The sequence below is a fragment of the Pseudonaja textilis genome, unplaced genomic scaffold, assembly GCF_049901715.1.
Source record: "Pseudonaja textilis isolate UNSWEBS1 unplaced genomic scaffold, rPseTex1.2 PTEXSCF60, whole genome shotgun sequence".
Taxonomy (NCBI): Eukaryota; Metazoa; Chordata; class Lepidosauria; order Squamata; family Elapidae; genus Pseudonaja; species Pseudonaja textilis.
This window is the reverse complement of record NW_028262965.1, coordinates 41,985-60,515: the sequence shown is the minus strand read 5'-3', so window position 1 is coordinate 60,515 and position 18,531 is coordinate 41,985. Positions and strand designations below refer to the sequence as shown.

At 39.9% G+C, this 18,531-nt stretch overlaps 1 protein-coding gene across 1 annotated transcript; it reads right to left on the bottom strand.

The window, feature by feature from the left end:
* Positions 1-3,007: 3,007 nt before the first annotated feature.
* LOC148123605 (lebercilin-like protein) lies at positions 3,008-13,961 on the bottom strand. The gene is made up of 7 exons (XM_087919236.1): positions 13,646-13,961; positions 10,288-10,480; positions 8,914-9,396; positions 8,683-8,804; positions 8,258-8,395; positions 7,651-7,744; positions 3,008-3,282 (listed from the first exon to the last, which is right to left on the bottom strand). The coding sequence occupies exons 1-7, from the start codon at positions 13,886-13,888 to the stop codon at positions 3,008-3,010; spliced, it is 1,548 nt and encodes a 515-aa protein (XP_087775362.1). The 5' UTR covers positions 13,889-13,961.
* Between the last annotated feature and the right edge of the window lie 4,570 nt (positions 13,962-18,531).

Below are 18,531 nucleotides of genomic sequence, written 5' to 3'. Positions count from 1 at the left end.
TCTACTACCACTTCAGCTGTGAAAAGCAAGAAAAGAGTAGTCATCCTTTCTTTGGTCCCAGAGTGATTGATTGCAAGTACTAGTAATTGTTCATTTAACAAACACCACAAAAAAGGGTGTAATATAAAGTTGGTCATATGGTGTCACATATTCCATGGGACAAGGCAATGATAACCACTCCTGTATTTCATTCAGAAACACAGAGGTACACAAAACGGTGAGAATCACACTCTCCTATTAATTCAAGGCTACATGTTGAATACATACAAGGGAGGAGGGAGGAGGAAAAAATGCGTGTGGCTTTAAATTTGGAGGGTGAAATAACAATAATGAGATCTCAATCTTGTATAGTGCTGGTGAGATGAGCAACTACATTATATACATTTGACAAATAGATGTATAAACAAATATGCCTGATATTAACACATTTTGATTCAAAAGACCCTTAAGGAACGATTCCACTCCTCCTCCAGTTGAGCACCCCTTTCTCCCCTCACAACCTGTTAATGTAAAATGACAAGCAGGTGAAGTCCCTCGCCACAGATACTCCCACAAACCGATCGCCTCTTGGTTCCCCTCTTCTGGAAATACCCAAGAGCCAAGGAACTGGGGTAGGAGAAGGAGGCGGCCCTGCTGAGTTTAGCAGAAGTGGAGATGCTTTGGGGATTCTCTCTGCTTGCCAAGCTGCTGCCAGGTTGCAAATATTCTGCTTTTTGTGTGTGCATTGGACGCTGCTACCATGCTGATTCCGGCACCAAGTCTCTCTCTAGTGCCGTTGTCAAAGTGGTGATTACATGTTTTGGCACTGTCCTCGGAGTTGACGGTGATAAGTATATGCATGTGATTTATGCTTCTCTGTAGAAGAGTCTTCCGAAGCTTCTTGCTTGCTGTTCAGAAAAGGAGCATGATGCTGCTCCAATTCTCTCTCCTTCCCTCCCCCCCGCCCCACAACTTTGAAATTCTCCAAGGGTTGAGCCTCGTTAGTCCATTTCTGCAACCAAAACTCATGCCCTGAGTATTAGAGAATTATTTTCTTTCTAGCTTGCCAGTTCTTGTACTCCAAACTAGTCATGTAGCAAAAGTACAAAACGTTTATTTCATACAGATGGGAAATGAACAACTTGTAGTGTTTATTTTTAATCCCTACCTTGGTAAGGATTGGTTAAAGTATGCCAGTTGGAAGAGAATAACAGTCTTGATTGATTATCTTAGTGGAGAAAGCACTTTTCCTTAATAGAAATATGCAGTGGATATATTAGGGGTTCCTTTCTACAGCTTTCTATACCTATTACCTCCAACGTGGTTGTGTCGGTGGGCCTGGGGAACCCAGAGCAGGATGGAGCCCATTCAATGGTTTGTCGTCAGAGTGTGTGTGTGTGGGGTGGTGGTGGTGGTATTATTTTACTAAATTATTATTTTATGATTTAGTCTTTTCATTATTATTATTATTATTATTCCTGTTATATGGTTTTTATATCCACGTAAGCCACCTTGGGTCAGCATGTGCAAATAGGCAGCAATATCAATTTTCTAAAATAAATAAATAAATCTCTTTTAAGGTTATTTTAAGCTTTTCTATCTCAATATTTTAATAACAATCAAACAATAATGTCATACTCTAATTAGCATATAATGATGCATCGCAATGCCCACCTATGCCTTTTATTACTATTATTTATAGTTTGCTTATGTCCAAGATTGTTTTAGGATAACATCAATAAGTTTGAAAAACCAACAATATTGGTAAACGAAGATGATGGCATGTTGCCCTGAGGAGTGAGTATGGACAGTAGTGCTCAAGGAAATGGCTCCTTTATTCACCGGCTTCCCTTTGCTCTTAGCATTCTTTCAAGAGGAGAGTTGCTGCCTGTCTGGATGGCTCAGTTTATCTATTTCTTCTTTTATAGGGGAATGCATAAAAGTCTCGGTTGCAGATGCTCACAATTTTTATTTTCTAAACTCTCATTTGTTCCACTCTATCCTTTATCTGCCGAACACCTCCAGTTAAGTGTTGTATCTCCTCATGCAGTTCCTTTGAAAGTGTGTCGAGTTTTAGCAATAGCACTTATATACTGCTTCACAGTGCTTTTCAGCCCTCTCTAAGCGGTTTACAGAGTCAGCATGTTGCCCCCAACCATCTGGATCTTCTTTTTTCTGACCTTGGAAGGATGGAAGGCTGAGTCAACCTTGAGCCGTTTCTGGATTGAACTCCTGGCTGTGGGAAGAGTCAACCTGCAATATGCCACCATGGCTCAGTAGTTAGAATGGAGTTCAAGCTTTGTTTCCGTTGCCTGAATTACTTCATGTGTTTTTTCTGTATATTTATCCAAAAAACTCTTGAAGATTCAGTTTCACCTGAAAATCTTCTTTCAGTTGTATCAATTATCTTACGTGTAAACATTGCCCAAAAACATAACTAAAATTTAAAAATTAAAAGCCTATAACATTAATTCTACATGGTCTAGTAAATATAACTATATAGCTGACAAGTTAAAAAATTAGTCTTTTGCTCCGTTCATGTGGTGAAACAACACTTCTGAATATAAGCTGCAAAGAAATCCTGTACTCGTTTCAAGTAGGAATGAAAGAGGCTTCAAGGAAATCTTATTTAGAGGTAGAAATTGATAGGCATAAGTCATAAAACATCTCTTCCAAAATTCCATTTATATTTATGATTTATAAAAGTGTGCAAAAAGTTCACAAAATAGAGTTTTTTGTGATGGTTAATTTCAACAGTAACTACAGAAACTTACTAATATCTCCTAGTTCTCATACTATCTAAAATCATTTATCTAATACATCCTAGTTTTAATACTACCATAATACCTACTATCTAAGATCACCTAGTTTTAATACTATCTAGTATTAATCTACAATCTATTGTACTACATCCTAGTTCTAATACCTATTATCTAATACTGCTTAATTCTAATACTATCTCATATCTATTTAATATCACTTAGTTCTGAAACTATACAATATCTACTCAATCACACAATGCAAGCCATCATTTAGTATTTAAGATGCAGTTTGGACCAAACAGTTTTTCCAAAAGAAGTCTTTTTTCCCCAGGCGGTATCTTGGGACTGTTTTCTTCACTGGGAATTGAAGAGGAGTCTTTTTGTCTTTCCTTTGGAAATCTGGCAAATGAGGGCTTATAACTGGTGACAGAATCTCCTACAAAGTCCGCTATTTCACCACGTTGCCTGTTTCTTGGTCTTCTGCTGCATGGTATCTTGGGCTTGACCAAGGGACCTGTTGAAGGATAACCCTGATGTAAATTTGTTCACATATTTCTCCCATATAGTTTCACATATTCCTCACTTAACCAACAGTTGCTTTGCATTCAGAGTTATGATGCTCCTCTCCAAATATTTGTTCCAGAGTTCTGATGCTGTTCCCCCGCCCCACTGTCACATGACTCTCTTTATGGCAAATTGCTGTGTTTTTCTGCTTGTAGATAGCCTTTTGAGCCGGTTGCTGGCAAAAAGGGCCATAAAAATTCATGGTCTTGCTTAACAACCACAATGTTTCCTTAATGATCCTTTTAATCTTAATAATCATTTGCTTTACAATTGAAACGGTCATTTAACAAACACCACCAAAAAGGTTTTAAAATCAGGTTGGTTATGTGGGTGCCTTCATTTACTAGCATCATAACATGATGAAACTTCTGAGCTCCATTACGGTCATAATTTGAGGACTGTGTATATTGGATAGGAGCAGCATGATAGGAAGATGTTAGACAATCCCTTCAGTGGCAATAGCAAGGGGACTATTTTATACCATATGGGACAAGGCAATGATAAACTACTGTATTTCTTTCAAAAATAAAGAGATACACAAAGGGATGGGAAACACCCTCTCCTTCTTTTCTTTTTTTAAAACAAATTTTATTCAGTTTTTCACATTAAAAACAAAAATCTCTTTTTAGAGGACACCATATTTCTGGGTCATCACCTTTACATACAAATATGACAGCAATTATACATTCATATATGCATACTTAATTATATTATTACCTTTTCCATTCCAAATTTTCAGTAAGGAGAGAAACAAACACATTAATTCTAGCCTCTGTCATTAATCTCAAGTGAAACATCTTTTTGTTTCATTTCAATTATTTCAAATATAATCCTTTAATATTTATTTTAAAAATAAAGATAGGCAATATGTGTTTGCCTAATAATAATAATTATGATAATAATAAAAAAAATTACCGGTGTCTCTCCTTGCTTTTAATAGTCTATATTAACTTATTAATTTAGTTGGTTCTTTAGTCTGTCATATTCCCTTTCCATTACACATTCTTTTTATAAATTCTAGATTAATACACATTTTAACACTTAAAAAAAAAAGTATAGGTTTCCCCCCTTTTACTGTTTTGAGTGTGACACCTCAATGATTAAAATATACCTTTATTCCCTCATCTTGATTCCCAATAAACCATTATTTTTAAGAAGTTTCAATAATAATCATTACATCTTTTCATTTGGATTCCGCAGCATATTTTCCCCGCTTGATTTTTAATAAGAGTTATCAGTATCTATATTACCCTATTTTCTAAATATTTTTAATTGCAGAAATATTCTTATTACCCCTTGTTACCCTGCAGAATCCCCTTTTTAATTCATCAACCATTATCTCTGAAAAAACAATTTTTCAACATTTTACTATTTCCGTATTTCTTTATTTCATGCACCTGTTTCTTACTGCTTCTCCTCCCTCTCTTTTCCCCATATCTTTTCTCATTCCAGTTTATATCCCTCTCTTTCTTAATATCTTCCTTTCCCCTTTTCTGCTGGGTCTTTCTGCCTTTCCTGACTTCACAGGTATTCCCCCTTTTGATTGCCTTCTTAAATTTCAACTTTTTAACCTTCCTTCTTTCCCCACTTCTTTGTAGTGTTCCTTGTGTTAATTGTCTATTTAAAATGTCTTCTCCTTGAATCAACTCCTCCTCCTCTGAAGCTTTTTCTTCTTGTTCTTCAATCGCCATTTCCATTTTTTCTAACACAGAGCAAAGTGATTCGCCTCTTTCCTGTAGTAATTCTCTCATATTTTTAAGTTCCATTTTTAATTCCCAAAGAGATATCATCATTACATACTCTTATATTTTATGATTGTTAAAGTCCACAAAAAAAACACACACACACCACTTTTACTTTCCTTCTCTCTTCTTTCAATTTTCTAAAGTTCTCAGTTATTCCAGCCAAGGGTCTATACCAAAAACATCAATCAATCCCACAGTCAGTCTTTCCTTGCTTTTTTCTTTATTCTGGTTCTGCTTTCACTTTCTAAGATTCTTACTTTGTTTCAATATTTCTTTAATGTTATATCCACACAAGTTCATTCAGAAACAGGATGCTTTCCCTTTTGTTTGAGCTCAAGATTTTCTCAAAAGGTGGGACTCTCCATTATACAAAGTCTTCACCTTTTCCCCCTATTTTTTTATTTAGGGTTTTTCGAACCTCAATATTCCAGCACAGTCCAGTCTCCAATTTGTAAACATTATTATTATTATTATTGTTATTATTATTATTATTATTATTATTATTATTATTATTATTATTATTATTATTATTTGGACAATCTTAAGTCCAGCTTTATTTTATGCCTGTTTATTCCCAAAATATTTTAGTCCAATTTAGTTAAATCTTTAGTTCCAGCTTCTTCCTTTCCCGGTTTGAAGCCCCGCTTAGCTGTCAAAAATATTTTCTTTTTTCCCCCCTGTCCCTTTGTAATTTTGCCGCTCACTTTTCTTTTCTTAAAAATTCCATGTTACCTTAATCCTAGGGTACTTTTGTTTAATTGTATTGCCCAGTTGTCCCGGTTCAGATGTCATCCACCTCTTTCTTCCCTCCTGCACAAATCTTAATCCAGCAGAATCCTCCTCTTCGGGGTGGCCATTTTAAACCACTGCTGCAGTTGTCTTCGGGGGGAAAAAGACCAAGCCCAGAGGGGGAGATGTGGCTCCCCTCAACCTGGCTTGCGGCTTCCCCTTACTCCACCGCCCCTCTAAGGCAGCTTTAGCCCCTAATCGTAATGTTCGGGGCTCTCCAACGAAAGAGCACGGACTATAGCCACAGAGAGTCGTGATCTGCGGTCCGTCAGCGAGGAGGCTCCACCTTCTTCCCCAACATTCCCCATATTCATGGTCTTGTTTAACAACCACAATGTTTCCTTAATGATCCTTTTAATCTTAATAATCATTTGCTTTACAATTGAAACGTTCATTTAACAAACACCACAAAAAAGGTTTTAAAATAAGGTTGGGGTTGGTTATGTGGGTGCCTTCATTTACTACCATCATAACATGACGAAACTTCTGAGCTCCATTACAGCCATAATTTGAGGATGTGTATATTGGAAAGGAGCAGCAGGAAAGGAAGATGTTAGACAATCCCTTCAGTGGCAATAGCAAGGGGATTATTTTATACTATATGGGACAAGGCAATGATAAACTACTATATTTCATTAAAAAATAAAGAGATACACAAAGGGGAGGGAAACATACTGTCCTTCTTAATTCAACCTATATTTTGAATATGTGTGAGGGAGGCAGGATTGGGAAAAATGTGTGTGGCTTTATAATTTGGAGGAAGAAACAACAATAATATGATTTTGAGCTATATGTAGCTCTAGTGAAATGGGCAGCTACGCTGTATATATTTGACAAATGTATAAATAAATTGGACTTTTATTAATACTTTTTGCTTCAAAATATATGATTTAACTCATTTGTAAAATGGCAACACGCCACGAGAGAATAAAGCAGTTGCAGTTGCACAACCAATTAAATTCTATAGCCAATTAAAAGGCTGTAGAAGCAGGGATAGGTTTCTACCAGTTCGCACCTATTTGCTAGAACCGGTTGTTAACATTCTAAGCAGTGCGGAGAACCAGTTGTTAGAAGAAATTACTGGCCTAATCCTGTAAGGAAGGCAGAGAGGAAACATTCCGGTGTTGCTTACAGAAACTGCCTCTCCGTCAACCCTTATTACATTCTTGGCATGACTAGACTTCCTATCTCAAGAACATCTCTGGAGTTTTTCCCCCCTCTTTTTTTCCCCTCCTTTGCTGGTACTATGCTTGTGTCGAGTGACCATTCAAAGTTACAATGGCACTGAAAAAGTGACATGACCATTTTTCACACTTATGACTGTTGCAGCATCCCCACAGTCCTGAGAGGCCAGGCGAGGAGATGCGTGCCTCGATGTGAGTGATATTGAGTTGGCCACACCCAACCAATAACATGACATAAAAAATAACATAAAAAATTTGAATCCCACTCCTGTATAGAAGTCATCAAAATATAAGTCAGATTGATTGATTGATTGATAGATATGATCGAACAATGATCTATATAGCAGAATATACACTAAAATCCTGTAACACTTTTGAATTTAGTGGGATTTCTTAGGAAATATCCATAAAACTCTTCTCTTCTTTTAACCCTTATCTCTTGCTTAGAGAGGGAATGATGAGAATGATCTTTCTTAATCAGCACTGATGACTATTAAATAATGAGCTGACAAAATGCAGCATTGCCATTGTAAAAGAGAAAATAGAAGTTGAAATATTTCTTGACACAGCAAAGAATTATCATATTTCTTATTTCACAATAAAGTATGAAACAAAGTCGGTGCTTACCTTTTGGAGAAGAACAGGAATCACTTTTCTCTGGCTGACCTTTACGTATCCGATGTGCATAAATATTTGTTATGCTTAGTTCTCGTTCTCTTTCCTAAAGAAATGCATTATTAAATGTATGTTGATAATATAATTTATTGTATTAATGTCAGTTCTTCAGAGATCATACATTTCACTGCATAACTCCTCCTAGTATCTCATTGTATTTATCTCTATTTTAAATATTTGCTTAGGCATAATTTGGCCAAATAGTTTCTTTTCTAACGATTCTGAAGGATAAATATCTTTTTTTTTCCGGAACTGTGAATGTTTTGACCAGTTGCAATCCACACACACACACCCCAATTTTCTATCAATACAGGCCTTCATTAACATGTTTGAAAAGCATATTATATTGGGAGACGCTTTTCAAGTAGTATCCATTCCTAGAAATGGTAACGTGGAAATGGCCTTACATAAATTAATACATTTCTCCAATCTACAGTTTAGTTACAGGCTGAAAGAAAGACCCACAGTAAAAGGTAGGCTCACCTCAAATGAGCGTTTAGTGAATAGCATCTTGGATGCCTTCTGTGGTAAGAAAAATGTAATTTAAGCGTCTAAATACCTGAAGTTTTAGCTTCAACGACTTGATTTCTACTTGTAAATTTTCCGTAATTGACTGAGCTTCAATGATCTTTTTTTTCTCAACTACTAACTGATGCCTAAAGGAAGCAGTGTTCAACGACAGCTGCTTTTCCAAATCCTAAACACATTAGAAATAAACCAATAAGATTATTCAATATTTACAATCATACAATATTGAATTAGAAATTAAAGGAAGTCACCTGAAATTTTATCAAGTGTTTCCAAAAGGATGAAAATCCTCAATCTCAGTTATAATACTCACAATTTTTGAAGTGGGAATCGACGCACATTGTGAAAGAAAAATGTCGAAAATAATATGCTTAACCAAAAATAATGGCCCTCGCCCTATGTCCCTGCCCATTTTCCCCAAATACCAATTTACCCAGGTCTTTGGCCGCATGGGACAAGTAACCGCCAGCCAATTGGATGACAGGCAGAAGTAATGGCAATGCCGGGGATGTGTGCGATGCAGCGTTGTTGTTTTTTAAGTATTGTGTCTGCTCCACAAGTTTTGGGGCCTTGCAACTCTGTCACCAGGACCAGGGGGAGGGGGAGTAGCAGTCCCCGGGGTGACAGTCAGGTGTGAGTGTGTTTGGGGACCAGGAAGGGTACACTATGTAGTTCTAAGTAATGTACCCAATTTTTGGGTAAGTGATATTACTTTACGCTGAAGTTGTTCTCTCTCTTCAAGTTTCTTGTCTTGACAAAGTTTCTGCAATGCCCGCAAGGAGTCCGTTGTTTTTAAGAGTTGTACCTCAACGTCTCTCAGCTTCTTGGAAGCCCTGCGCTCTTCTTCTTGAGATTTCTTGAGAAGTGCTCTCAGAGTCTGCACTTCATTAGAGCGCCTGGCCAAGAGATCAGGCAGGTTAATGTCGGCATTTTCATATTTTTTGATTGCTTTTAAATGCTGCCACTGAAGACCCTTCAACATGTTATTTTCCATAGTAGATGTCTCCAATTTATTCTGGAGAACAGCCACTTTGTTCTTCAGTTCTTTAATTTTGTGGTCTCTTGCTGACAATAGATGGTAAGCCATGTTAGTTTTCTCCTGAGCATTGATGATATGGTCTTCTTCTGAGGTCTTCTGCGGAGGTTTCTTTTTAGGCAACTTTTTGCCTCCTGTGTTAAAAGAAATATGAAGATGGCATATAAGATTGAGCAAAGTAAGAATCACCTAACTTTACATAAGCCTCAGAGCCAAATGCTCAAATATGTATTCACTGCATAGATTCACTTCCTTTTATATCATTTCTTGAGTCAATCTCTGATGCAACTGTTTGTTGATTGATCTATTGTGAGAAATCCTACATGAACTCTCATAATATTAGCCTTCGTAAGACATAACTGCTATACTCGTGTTATACTGTATATTAAGACAGTATTTAGACAATTTTAAAGTATTTAGACAATTTTAAATGCATTGACTTCAACTCCTAGAATTCCTCAGCCAGTCTTGACTAAAGCAGGATTGGTAGCCCAGCATCCTAGCCACTATACAACTCTGCCTAGACAGTCAGATGGATACACACACACACAAACTTGCACACCATATCCAAATAATGATAAAATAGTGAAAGTAATTGACTCAAAAGAATGAAGGAATGAACAACTCAAATTTGCCAAATCTTTTTTTATATACTGGACCATACTTCCGATCCCTCAGCTTATTTATTGAAATCATGTTACACTGACATCTGTATGACTAGTGAATTAAACCCATCAACACGACCGCCATTACACAGAGGGAGGAATTACTGACTGAGGGTGTTGAAAGTAGTACATTAATATATCAATGAACTACATAGAGTTTAAATATGTTTAACACCATTCATATGACTTCTCAAAGTATAGTGTATTTTCTAGAGTATAGAAGTGTCAGGGTAGCTCAGCAAAAGTGCAATTATGGCGCTACGGTTTGATTCTTAGGAAAGGCTTAGGTGCCAGTAGTTCGGTGGAAACCTGCCAACTGCAATGAACCGCAATGTTCTAAGTGACCAATTGCCTTCTTACCTTTTGTATGGAGATCATTTTCCTTTTTCTCTGCTGGAAAGTTCCACTCTTTGGTTTCTAGTGGCTTTAGCAATGGGATAGTGAAGCTGCCACACTCTTCGCTTGAAGAGGTTGCAGAGGAATCTGAGTGAAAAACTTTGTGAAAGTACTTCTGAGAAGTTCCACAGTTGTTCTCTTCTAAACAAATGCTGTTCTTGTTGTATGTCAAGGGAAAGAGAGGCTTAGACCAGGGCATGCAATTAACACGTTTATTGAAGGAACAGTGGTTGTCGCGTCTGCCAGCCAACGGGCAGACTAGCTTGCGAACAACGGCTGGCTTGGCTTGACAGCCGGCTTTTTATAGTCGGCTGTCAAACGACGCCAGCCAATAGGAACGGTTGTTGAACTTGCTTAACGAGTGGACCCGGTTGGAGCCCCAACCGGTTCCCAAGACATAACACCCCTTCCCCCTAGATGGGAACACATATAGTCTTTGAGATACGCCGGTGGTCTGTGTTGGCGACCCGAGCGACGTAACTCAGGAGATTCATTGGGCGAAGACAAGTTCGCTGACCCCTGGTCAGGGTACGTAGGGTGGCGAACAGGGCTCGGTGCAGGAACTGGAGCCAGGGAAAAGTCTCTGCCTTCGCTGGGGATAAACGGTGTTGCTCCCGGCTGGCAGTCCCGGTCTACTGCCTGCTCTCTCTGCTCCGTTGGTGAAGGTTGGTCACTCTGGGAATCCCTAGCTGGACCTTGGGGTGGCGCCCGCGGCTCTTCTGGTGGAGACGGGTCTGGGCCGGTCAGGCTGCTCCGTCGTCTCCGCAGCTGGTCCAGGTGTCTCCGCCACACACGACCGTCTTCAAGTTGGACCCGATAAGATCTCGGACCTGTGACAGCCACGACTTTTCCGGCCACCCACAGTGGGTCCCCCGCGTAGTTCCTAGCAAACACTAGGTCCTGAACTGCGAAATTCCTGGCCAGACTGTCAGACCCCAAAGGGGTGTCTGGACAGTAGTGGGTGTGAAGCCTGTCTAATGTAGTCCTCAGGCGTCTCCCCATCAGCAGCTCAGCCGGGGATTTGTTCGTAACTGTGCACGGTGTGGTATGCTGGCTTAGGAGGAATTGAGACAGTTTAGAATGCCAACCCACTGGGCCGAACCTGGCTAACGCCTCCTTGGCTGATCTGACTGCCCGTTCAGCCAACCCGTTGCTGGCGGGGTGGAAGGGGGCCGTGAGGACGTGTCTGATGCCTAGATTTGTGACATACCTACTAAATTCGTTCGAGGTGAACTGGGGGCCATTATCGGATACCAGTGTGTCAGGGAGTCCGTGAGTTACAAAAAGGTGAGTCAGGGCTTTAACAACTGCCTGTGTGGTGGTCGTGGGAAGTAAGGCCACATCTATCCATTTTGAATAGGCGTCCACGACCACCAAGAAGGTCTTGCCGTGCATTGGCCCGGCCAGGTCGATGTGAAGCCGTGACCACGGGGCATTGGCACTTTCCCACTTTGTGGGTGTGGCGGTTGGCGGGGCTGCCCTAGATTCCTGACAGGGTCGACACGAGCTTACCCACTTGGCGATCTGATCGTCCATCCCGGGCCACCAGACGTAGCTTCGAGCTAACGCCTTCATCCGCATGATTCCTGGATGGCCCTCGTGCAGCATCTTCAGGACGGGTATGCGAAGGGTGGATGGTATGACCACTCTGGTACCCCACAATAGGCATCCCTGCAACTTAGAGAGCTCTAGCTGGCGAGTTTTAAATGGGGTGAAATCAACTGAATAGTTAGTTTCCGGCCACCCCCTCCCTACCCAGTCCAGAACCTGGGCGATTGTTCTGTCCTTCTTGGAATGTGATGCTATGTCGTCTGCAGTCACTGGCAGCTTGAGTTCGTTTACATCGAAAATGGCATGCACAGGAGCTGGGTCCTCGACTGGGGCTGGCAAGGGGCAGCGGCTGAGGGCATCAGCGTTGTTTAGATTTTTACCGGGACGATAGACCAGTTTGTATGAGTACGCCGCCAGGAATAAGGTCCATCTGGTCATTCTAGGTGACAATATCTGTGGGGTTTGCTTTTCCCCTGATAATAATCCTAAAAGCGGCTTGTGATCAGTAATAAGTTCGAATTGGTGTCCGAATAGAAATTCGTGGAATTTTTTGACTGCTGCTACTGCAGCCAAGGCCTCCTTATCAACCTGTCCTCAGGGCTGCCATATATTGATTAATGGATTCCCCCTCGGCTTGGTTGGATAGCGTTTCCACCAGCTCTGCCCATGGGACATTCCCGATTTCTCGTGGGGCCAGGAGTGCTGTGGCAGTGTCATATACTACAGCCCCACAGTAGCTGAGGAAGTAGGATTTCTTCCTCTGCTCTGAAGCTTCAGCCAGTCCAATGGCATTGATAAAGTGGTTGAAGCGATTTTTATATGAGTCCCACTTTTCCTCATCGGGTTTGAAAGGGGGAAATACTGAATTGACATTCATTTTGGTCCCCTAAGTCTCTTGGTAGACTGGTCTGCCTCACTGGGAGCTCGTTGTCTTGGATTGATGCTGCTTGGGGGCGTGGGCGGCTGTGGCTACAGTGCCCTATTCTCACTCAAGGACTTCGGCTTTTCTGAGGCGCTTGAATTTTCGTGCTCTTTTGCGAGCGCTAGGCGGCTGTGGCTGTGGTGCTGTACTGACAGCGCTTTAAAATTCGAGCCCTTTTTTTTTTTTTTGTGGCGAGGCGGCTGAGGCGCTCGCAATTTCACTGGGGAGTCTTCACTTAGAGACGGCTTCTGTAATTAGTGCCCTATTGTGATCGATGCGGCTGAGGCTCTCAGCGCCGTAGCTTGCTCGGGGCTGCAGCTCAGTGACAGCCGTTAGAATTTTCGCGCCTTTTTTTTCGCGTGCGCGGGCGGCTGCGGCTTCAGCGCCCGACTTTCACTATCCGTGGTGCTCTAACCGACGCGCTTTCACTGATAGCGCCCGGCCTTCTCTAACCCGGTAGATCTAACCTGAGCTTTCACTTCGCGATGACAGGCTGCTGAGTCCGATGGCTCCGTAAGCAAAACGGCAAGCGGCTGCGGCTTCCGCTGACAGGCTCCTGTTCCTTTGGAAAATGCTCCTGGCTAGCCTTTATATCCCATCCTCGTCGCCAGTGTTGTATGTCAAGGGAAAGAGAGGCTTAGACCAGGGCATGCAATTAACACGTTTATTGAAGGAACAGTGGTTGTCGCGTCTGCCAGCCAAGGGGCAGACTAGCTTGCGAACAACGGCTGGCTTGGCTTGACAGCCGGCTTTTTATAGTCGGCTGTCAAACGACGCCAGCCAATAGGAACGGTTGTTGAACTTGCTTAACGAGTGGACCCGGTTGGAGCCCCAACCGGTTCCCAAGACATAACAGTTCTTGCTGCCTTGGACAGCTGTTCTTGAAGTGTTATCTTGAAAGTCACTGGAATAGTTAAACCGAGCACTTCCAGACTGCCTGGAACTTTTTCTACAGCTACTGTCTTGACTGATGTTGATGCTCGTACTAAGAGTACCTGGAGAGTAGCTTGAGCTTTCACTTTTCCTACATTGTCCACATGATTTATCCTCTTGGACAGTAGGATGAAGGGATGTATCATCAGAAGCCATCATTCCACCAATGGCAGGAAAGATGGTCAATTTCTTTAAATTTCCCAAAGGAAAAGGCACTGTAGTCAGACAAAGAAACAATGCATGATGTAAACATTGACTTAAACCTTGAATACATGGGTTTAAATGTTGTTTGTTCTGATTCTGTATCAAAAAAGATCACCACAGTTTTGGTCCCTTGCATTATATTATTACACAGGAAATATTTTCCTGATAAATCAAAAAAGTAGCAAGTTATTCCTTGCTAGTTCAGAAACCCTCCAAGATTCAAGATTGCCCTTATTTCTACATATTTTTAAAACACGTCCATTTTAGAATGGGTTAAGGAAAGATTAAAACAGGTCCAAATTGCCTTTTGGTTAGTCCAAAAGGATTTTTCTAAATGACCATCAGAGCATTAGTATTTCGTATATTATTATTAACACGCTCTGATGCTAAGGAGTTCTATTCCCCTCCCTGCCTGAAAAGAAATCCGTTGCAAATGCAAAAAACAAGGAGAGGAGTTTCAGTTTTACAGCAACAACCAGCTTTAATATAGAACAGTTGAGCGTAGCCATATAAATATATATGAGGAGCAGTTACCATTGTGATGTTTAAGATTTTGAAAAACTTCCAGATTCAGTGGGCACCTTGGTTAGACAGTCTTAACTGTCAGGATGTGAGAGGAACACTTACGGTCTATTCATCTTTTCAAAAGAAGCCCTATGCAATTCACAGAGATTATTCCCCTTGTCTTGTTATCCACTTGCCTTGGGATAAGCGCATCAATTTTTTTAATAAAAATTATTTATTTATTTATTTTTGTCAATTGTTTACAAGATAATAGGTATAAGTAAAAACCTAGTGATTAATACATGGATACATATAAGAAAAATAAAAGAAACAATAGGACAGGGATGTTTTGTATGCTCTAGTTATTAGTGTAATATTACCAGAGAAAAAGCCACGTAAGAGTAGGTTAACAACTCTTAACACCTTTTTGGCTATGTAGTTATAGTGGGCTCTAGCACTTAGGTCATTAGAGATGAGTACTCCAAGATCCTTGACAGAGTTTGGATGATCAACAAGGTCTTGACTATTGAGCCTGTATTTTATCTTCTGAATTTTTTTTTGCCATTATGTAGGACAGATTATTTATTTGTTGAGATTTTTAGTTGCCATTTGTTTGACCATTTTGATACATGGTCAAGGTCTTTTTGAAGGGTAGCAGAAACATTAACATAGTTTCTGACTTCAGTTCTTTAGTCATTTAATTAAATATGTGTGACATAGGAAAAGGTATTATTAGAATCACACGGTTTCAGTGAGCCGTGTAATTATGTCCAGAGATCATGTTTCAGTGGCACCAAGGCCTACGTTGCTGCCTGTCAGTGGGACCTAATGGAAGTTGGCAACACAATTCAAGTTGAAAGGGAAAAGTAGCTGCTTCGTTTTCCGTGTCCCTTGGAGGAGCTCTTCTATCAGGCCTTTATCTTCCATGTGTTTTCACTTCCCTTTTACTGTTGCTATCTTTACTTACCGCCAACCCGAGCCAAGCACTCCTCGATTGGCCAAAGAACAAGAGTCAAGAGACCACGAAGCACCCAGGGTTGAAACTTCCTCCCCACGATGCCCAGGCAGGGCTTCAACGCGACGTCCGTTTATTACCCGGTTCTTGGGCTTCGTTTGCAAAGAAGTGGCTGTTTAGATCTTTGCTACTATGGCAGAGAGAACTAGAGAACTTTTTCTCTGAGCATCATGGGACTTGGTGGGCAAAGTTGAATGGGAGGAAAAGGTAAAATGGCAGAAGTTAGGGAGGCATTTTCATAATTCCATCATTTCCACTTTCCTTCACACTCCTTACTCCATTCCATAAATCCTGTTTTTTTTTACTAAGTACAATACTCCTCAGTCCAGGACTATGAAAGAGGAGGAGCTCCTTTTCCCTGATTTAATCAAATAGCAACCTACTAAACCCACAATTTTTAGAGCATTTTGTAAATATTATATTTTGTGCAGGGTAACTATCAATCCTACCAGGCAAGCCAAAAAAAAAGTAAAGATATGCATTCCTACATTAGTGTAGGTTCCACTGAGTATAATGAAATTTGGTCTGGGATAAATTTATGGAGGGTGTAAATTTATGCAGGATAGAATGGATTGTAAAATGCATGTTCAGTGAACATCTTTAGTTGGCCAATCAAAGATCACAGATAGAGTTTCTCATATTATTCAGAACTGTTCATTTAGCAAGGTGTTAAATTAGGGTTTTTGAGTGATTATATTATTGATTATTAGCAACCACACAGATAGATTTTCCTCCTCATTTTCTGTTCATAATCTGGTCCTTCATGTCCACCAATGATGCACTCTTAACTCCTGCAACCAAGTTCATCCACGTTGCCTGCTGGTCGCCCTCTACAATTTTCCCTTTCACGTTTCCATGCACTAGAACCTTCTCCAGAGAGCTTGGTCTTTTCATGATTTCTCCCAAGTGGGATAATTTAAGTCTGGTTATTGCTGCTTTGAGTGAGAACTCTGAGTTGATTTGTTCAATGATTGACCGATTTGCTTTCTTGGCTGTCCATGGTTTTCTCAGGAATTTCCTCCAATACCAAAAATATCATTCTCTTAGGAAGATGCTGGCTAGTGTCTAATAATAGTTTCTAATTGGGTGGCTAATAATAATAATAATAATGATAATAGCAGCAAATTTGGTATTCAATAATCTCATGGGAAACAGCTTGTATCCAGTAGAACAAAAAGGAAATTTTAAAAAATCAAGAGGAACAAAAGATTAGCTGCTCATTGACAAAATGGTACTAAAAAATTTAAGACGAAGAAAAATGAATTTGAATATAGCGTGGATTGATTACAAGAAGAAATTTGACTCACTACCCCACAGCTGGATTAACGCCTGTCTGAAAAACTTTGGAATCAGCAAAAACATTTATCCATTTTTGAAAGCAAACGTTGAAAAATGAAAGTTGTAACAGCAAATGGGGAGAACATTGGGGAAGTTTACATCGGAAGAGGAATCTTTCAAAGGGACTCACTTTCGCCAGTACTGTTCAACATCACATTAATTCCACTGAGAATAATCCAATAAAACACAAAACGGGGCTACCAGGTCTCAAGCCAACATGGGAAGATCTACTAGCTGCTATATATGGATGACTTAAACTGTATGCGAAAAGTCCCACAGAACATCAATCAATACTCTATACATTTCGTTCAGCAGCGACTTGAAGAATGTGCCCTATTATCCATGCAGCAAGGAAAAATGGAAAAAATAGAATAGAACAGGGAAATGGAAGCATCATGAAAGCATTAGCAAAGAATGACTGTTACAAATATGTGGCACATCGGAAGCAGATAACATCTTGAATGGAAAAGTCAAAGAGTCAACTACATCAGGAGGGTCCACAAAATTTTAAAATCAAATCTAAATCCTGGAAACATAATTAAAGCCATTAATACACATGCAGTTCCAGTGTTACACTACCCTGCTGAAATATTCAACTGGACTTTGGCTGAGCTAGAAAATTTAGACCGGAAATTTATTATTATTATTTCTTTTATATGGTTTTTATATCCATGTAAGCCACCTTGGGTCAGCATGTGCAAATAAGCAGCAATATTCTAAAATAAATAAATAAATCAATGTCTTGTAAGGTTATTTTAAGCTTTTCTATCTCAATATCTTAATAATCAAACAATGGTGACACAGCAAATAATGATGCATCGCAATGCCCACTTATGCCTTTTATTACTGTTATTTATAGTTTGGTTGATGGTTTTAGGATAACATCAATAAGTTTGATAACATCCATAAGTTTGAAAAACCAACGATATTGGTAAAAGAAGATGATCTTGCCCTGAGGAGTGAGTATGGACACTAGTGCTCAAGGAAATGGTTCCTTTATTCACCGGCTTCCCTTTGCTCTTAGCATTCTTTCAAGAGGAGAGTTGCTGCCTGTCTGGGTGGCTCAGTTTATCTATTTCTTCTTTTATAGGGGAATGCATAAAAGTCTCGGTTGCAGATGCTCACAATTTTTATTTTCTAAACTTTCATTTGTTCCACTCTATCCTTTATCTGTCTAGCATCTCCAGTTAAGTGTTGTATCTCCTCATGGAGTTCCTTTGAAAGTGTGTCAAGTTTTAGCAATAGCAGTTATAGACAGCTTCATAGTGCTTTTCAGCCCTCTCTAAGCAGTTTACAGTCAGCATGTTGCCCCCAACAATCTGGATCCTCATTTTACCGACCTCGGAAGGATGGAAGGCTGAGTCAACCTTGAGCCCCTTCAAGATTAAATTCCTGGCTATGGGAAGAGTCAGCCTGCAATACTGCATTCTAACCACTGTGCCACCATGGGTCAGTGGTTAGAATGCAGTTCAAGCTTTATTTCCATTGCCCGAATTACTTCATGTGTTTTTTCTTATATTTATCCAAAAAACTCTTGAAGAGTCAGTTTCACCTGATCGTCTTCTTTCAGTTGTATTAATTATCTTATGTGTAACATTTGTCCAAGAATATAACTAAAATTTAAGAATTAAAACTATATAACATTAATTCTACATGGTCTAGTACAGTGGCTGGGGACCACTGGTGGTCTGTGAGAAAATTTTTGTGGTCCCAGAGAAATGTCACCCCCAAAGTAATTAAT

Bases quoted from the DNA above. Each gene is read 5' to 3' on its own strand.
- LOC148123605 (XM_087919236.1), bottom strand. From the start codon at position 13,888: ATGATGGCTTCTGATGATACATCCCTTCATCCTACTGTCCAAGAGGAT. The intron at 10,481-13,645 runs GTCTTGGGAACC...ACATACAACAAG, and splicing joins AAGGCAGCAAGAACTGTTAT to AACAGCATTTGTTTAGAAGA. The intron at 8,805-8,913 runs GTACATTACTTA...TCCTGGTGACAG, and splicing joins ATCACTTACCCAAAAATTGG to AGTTGCAAGGCCCCAAAACT.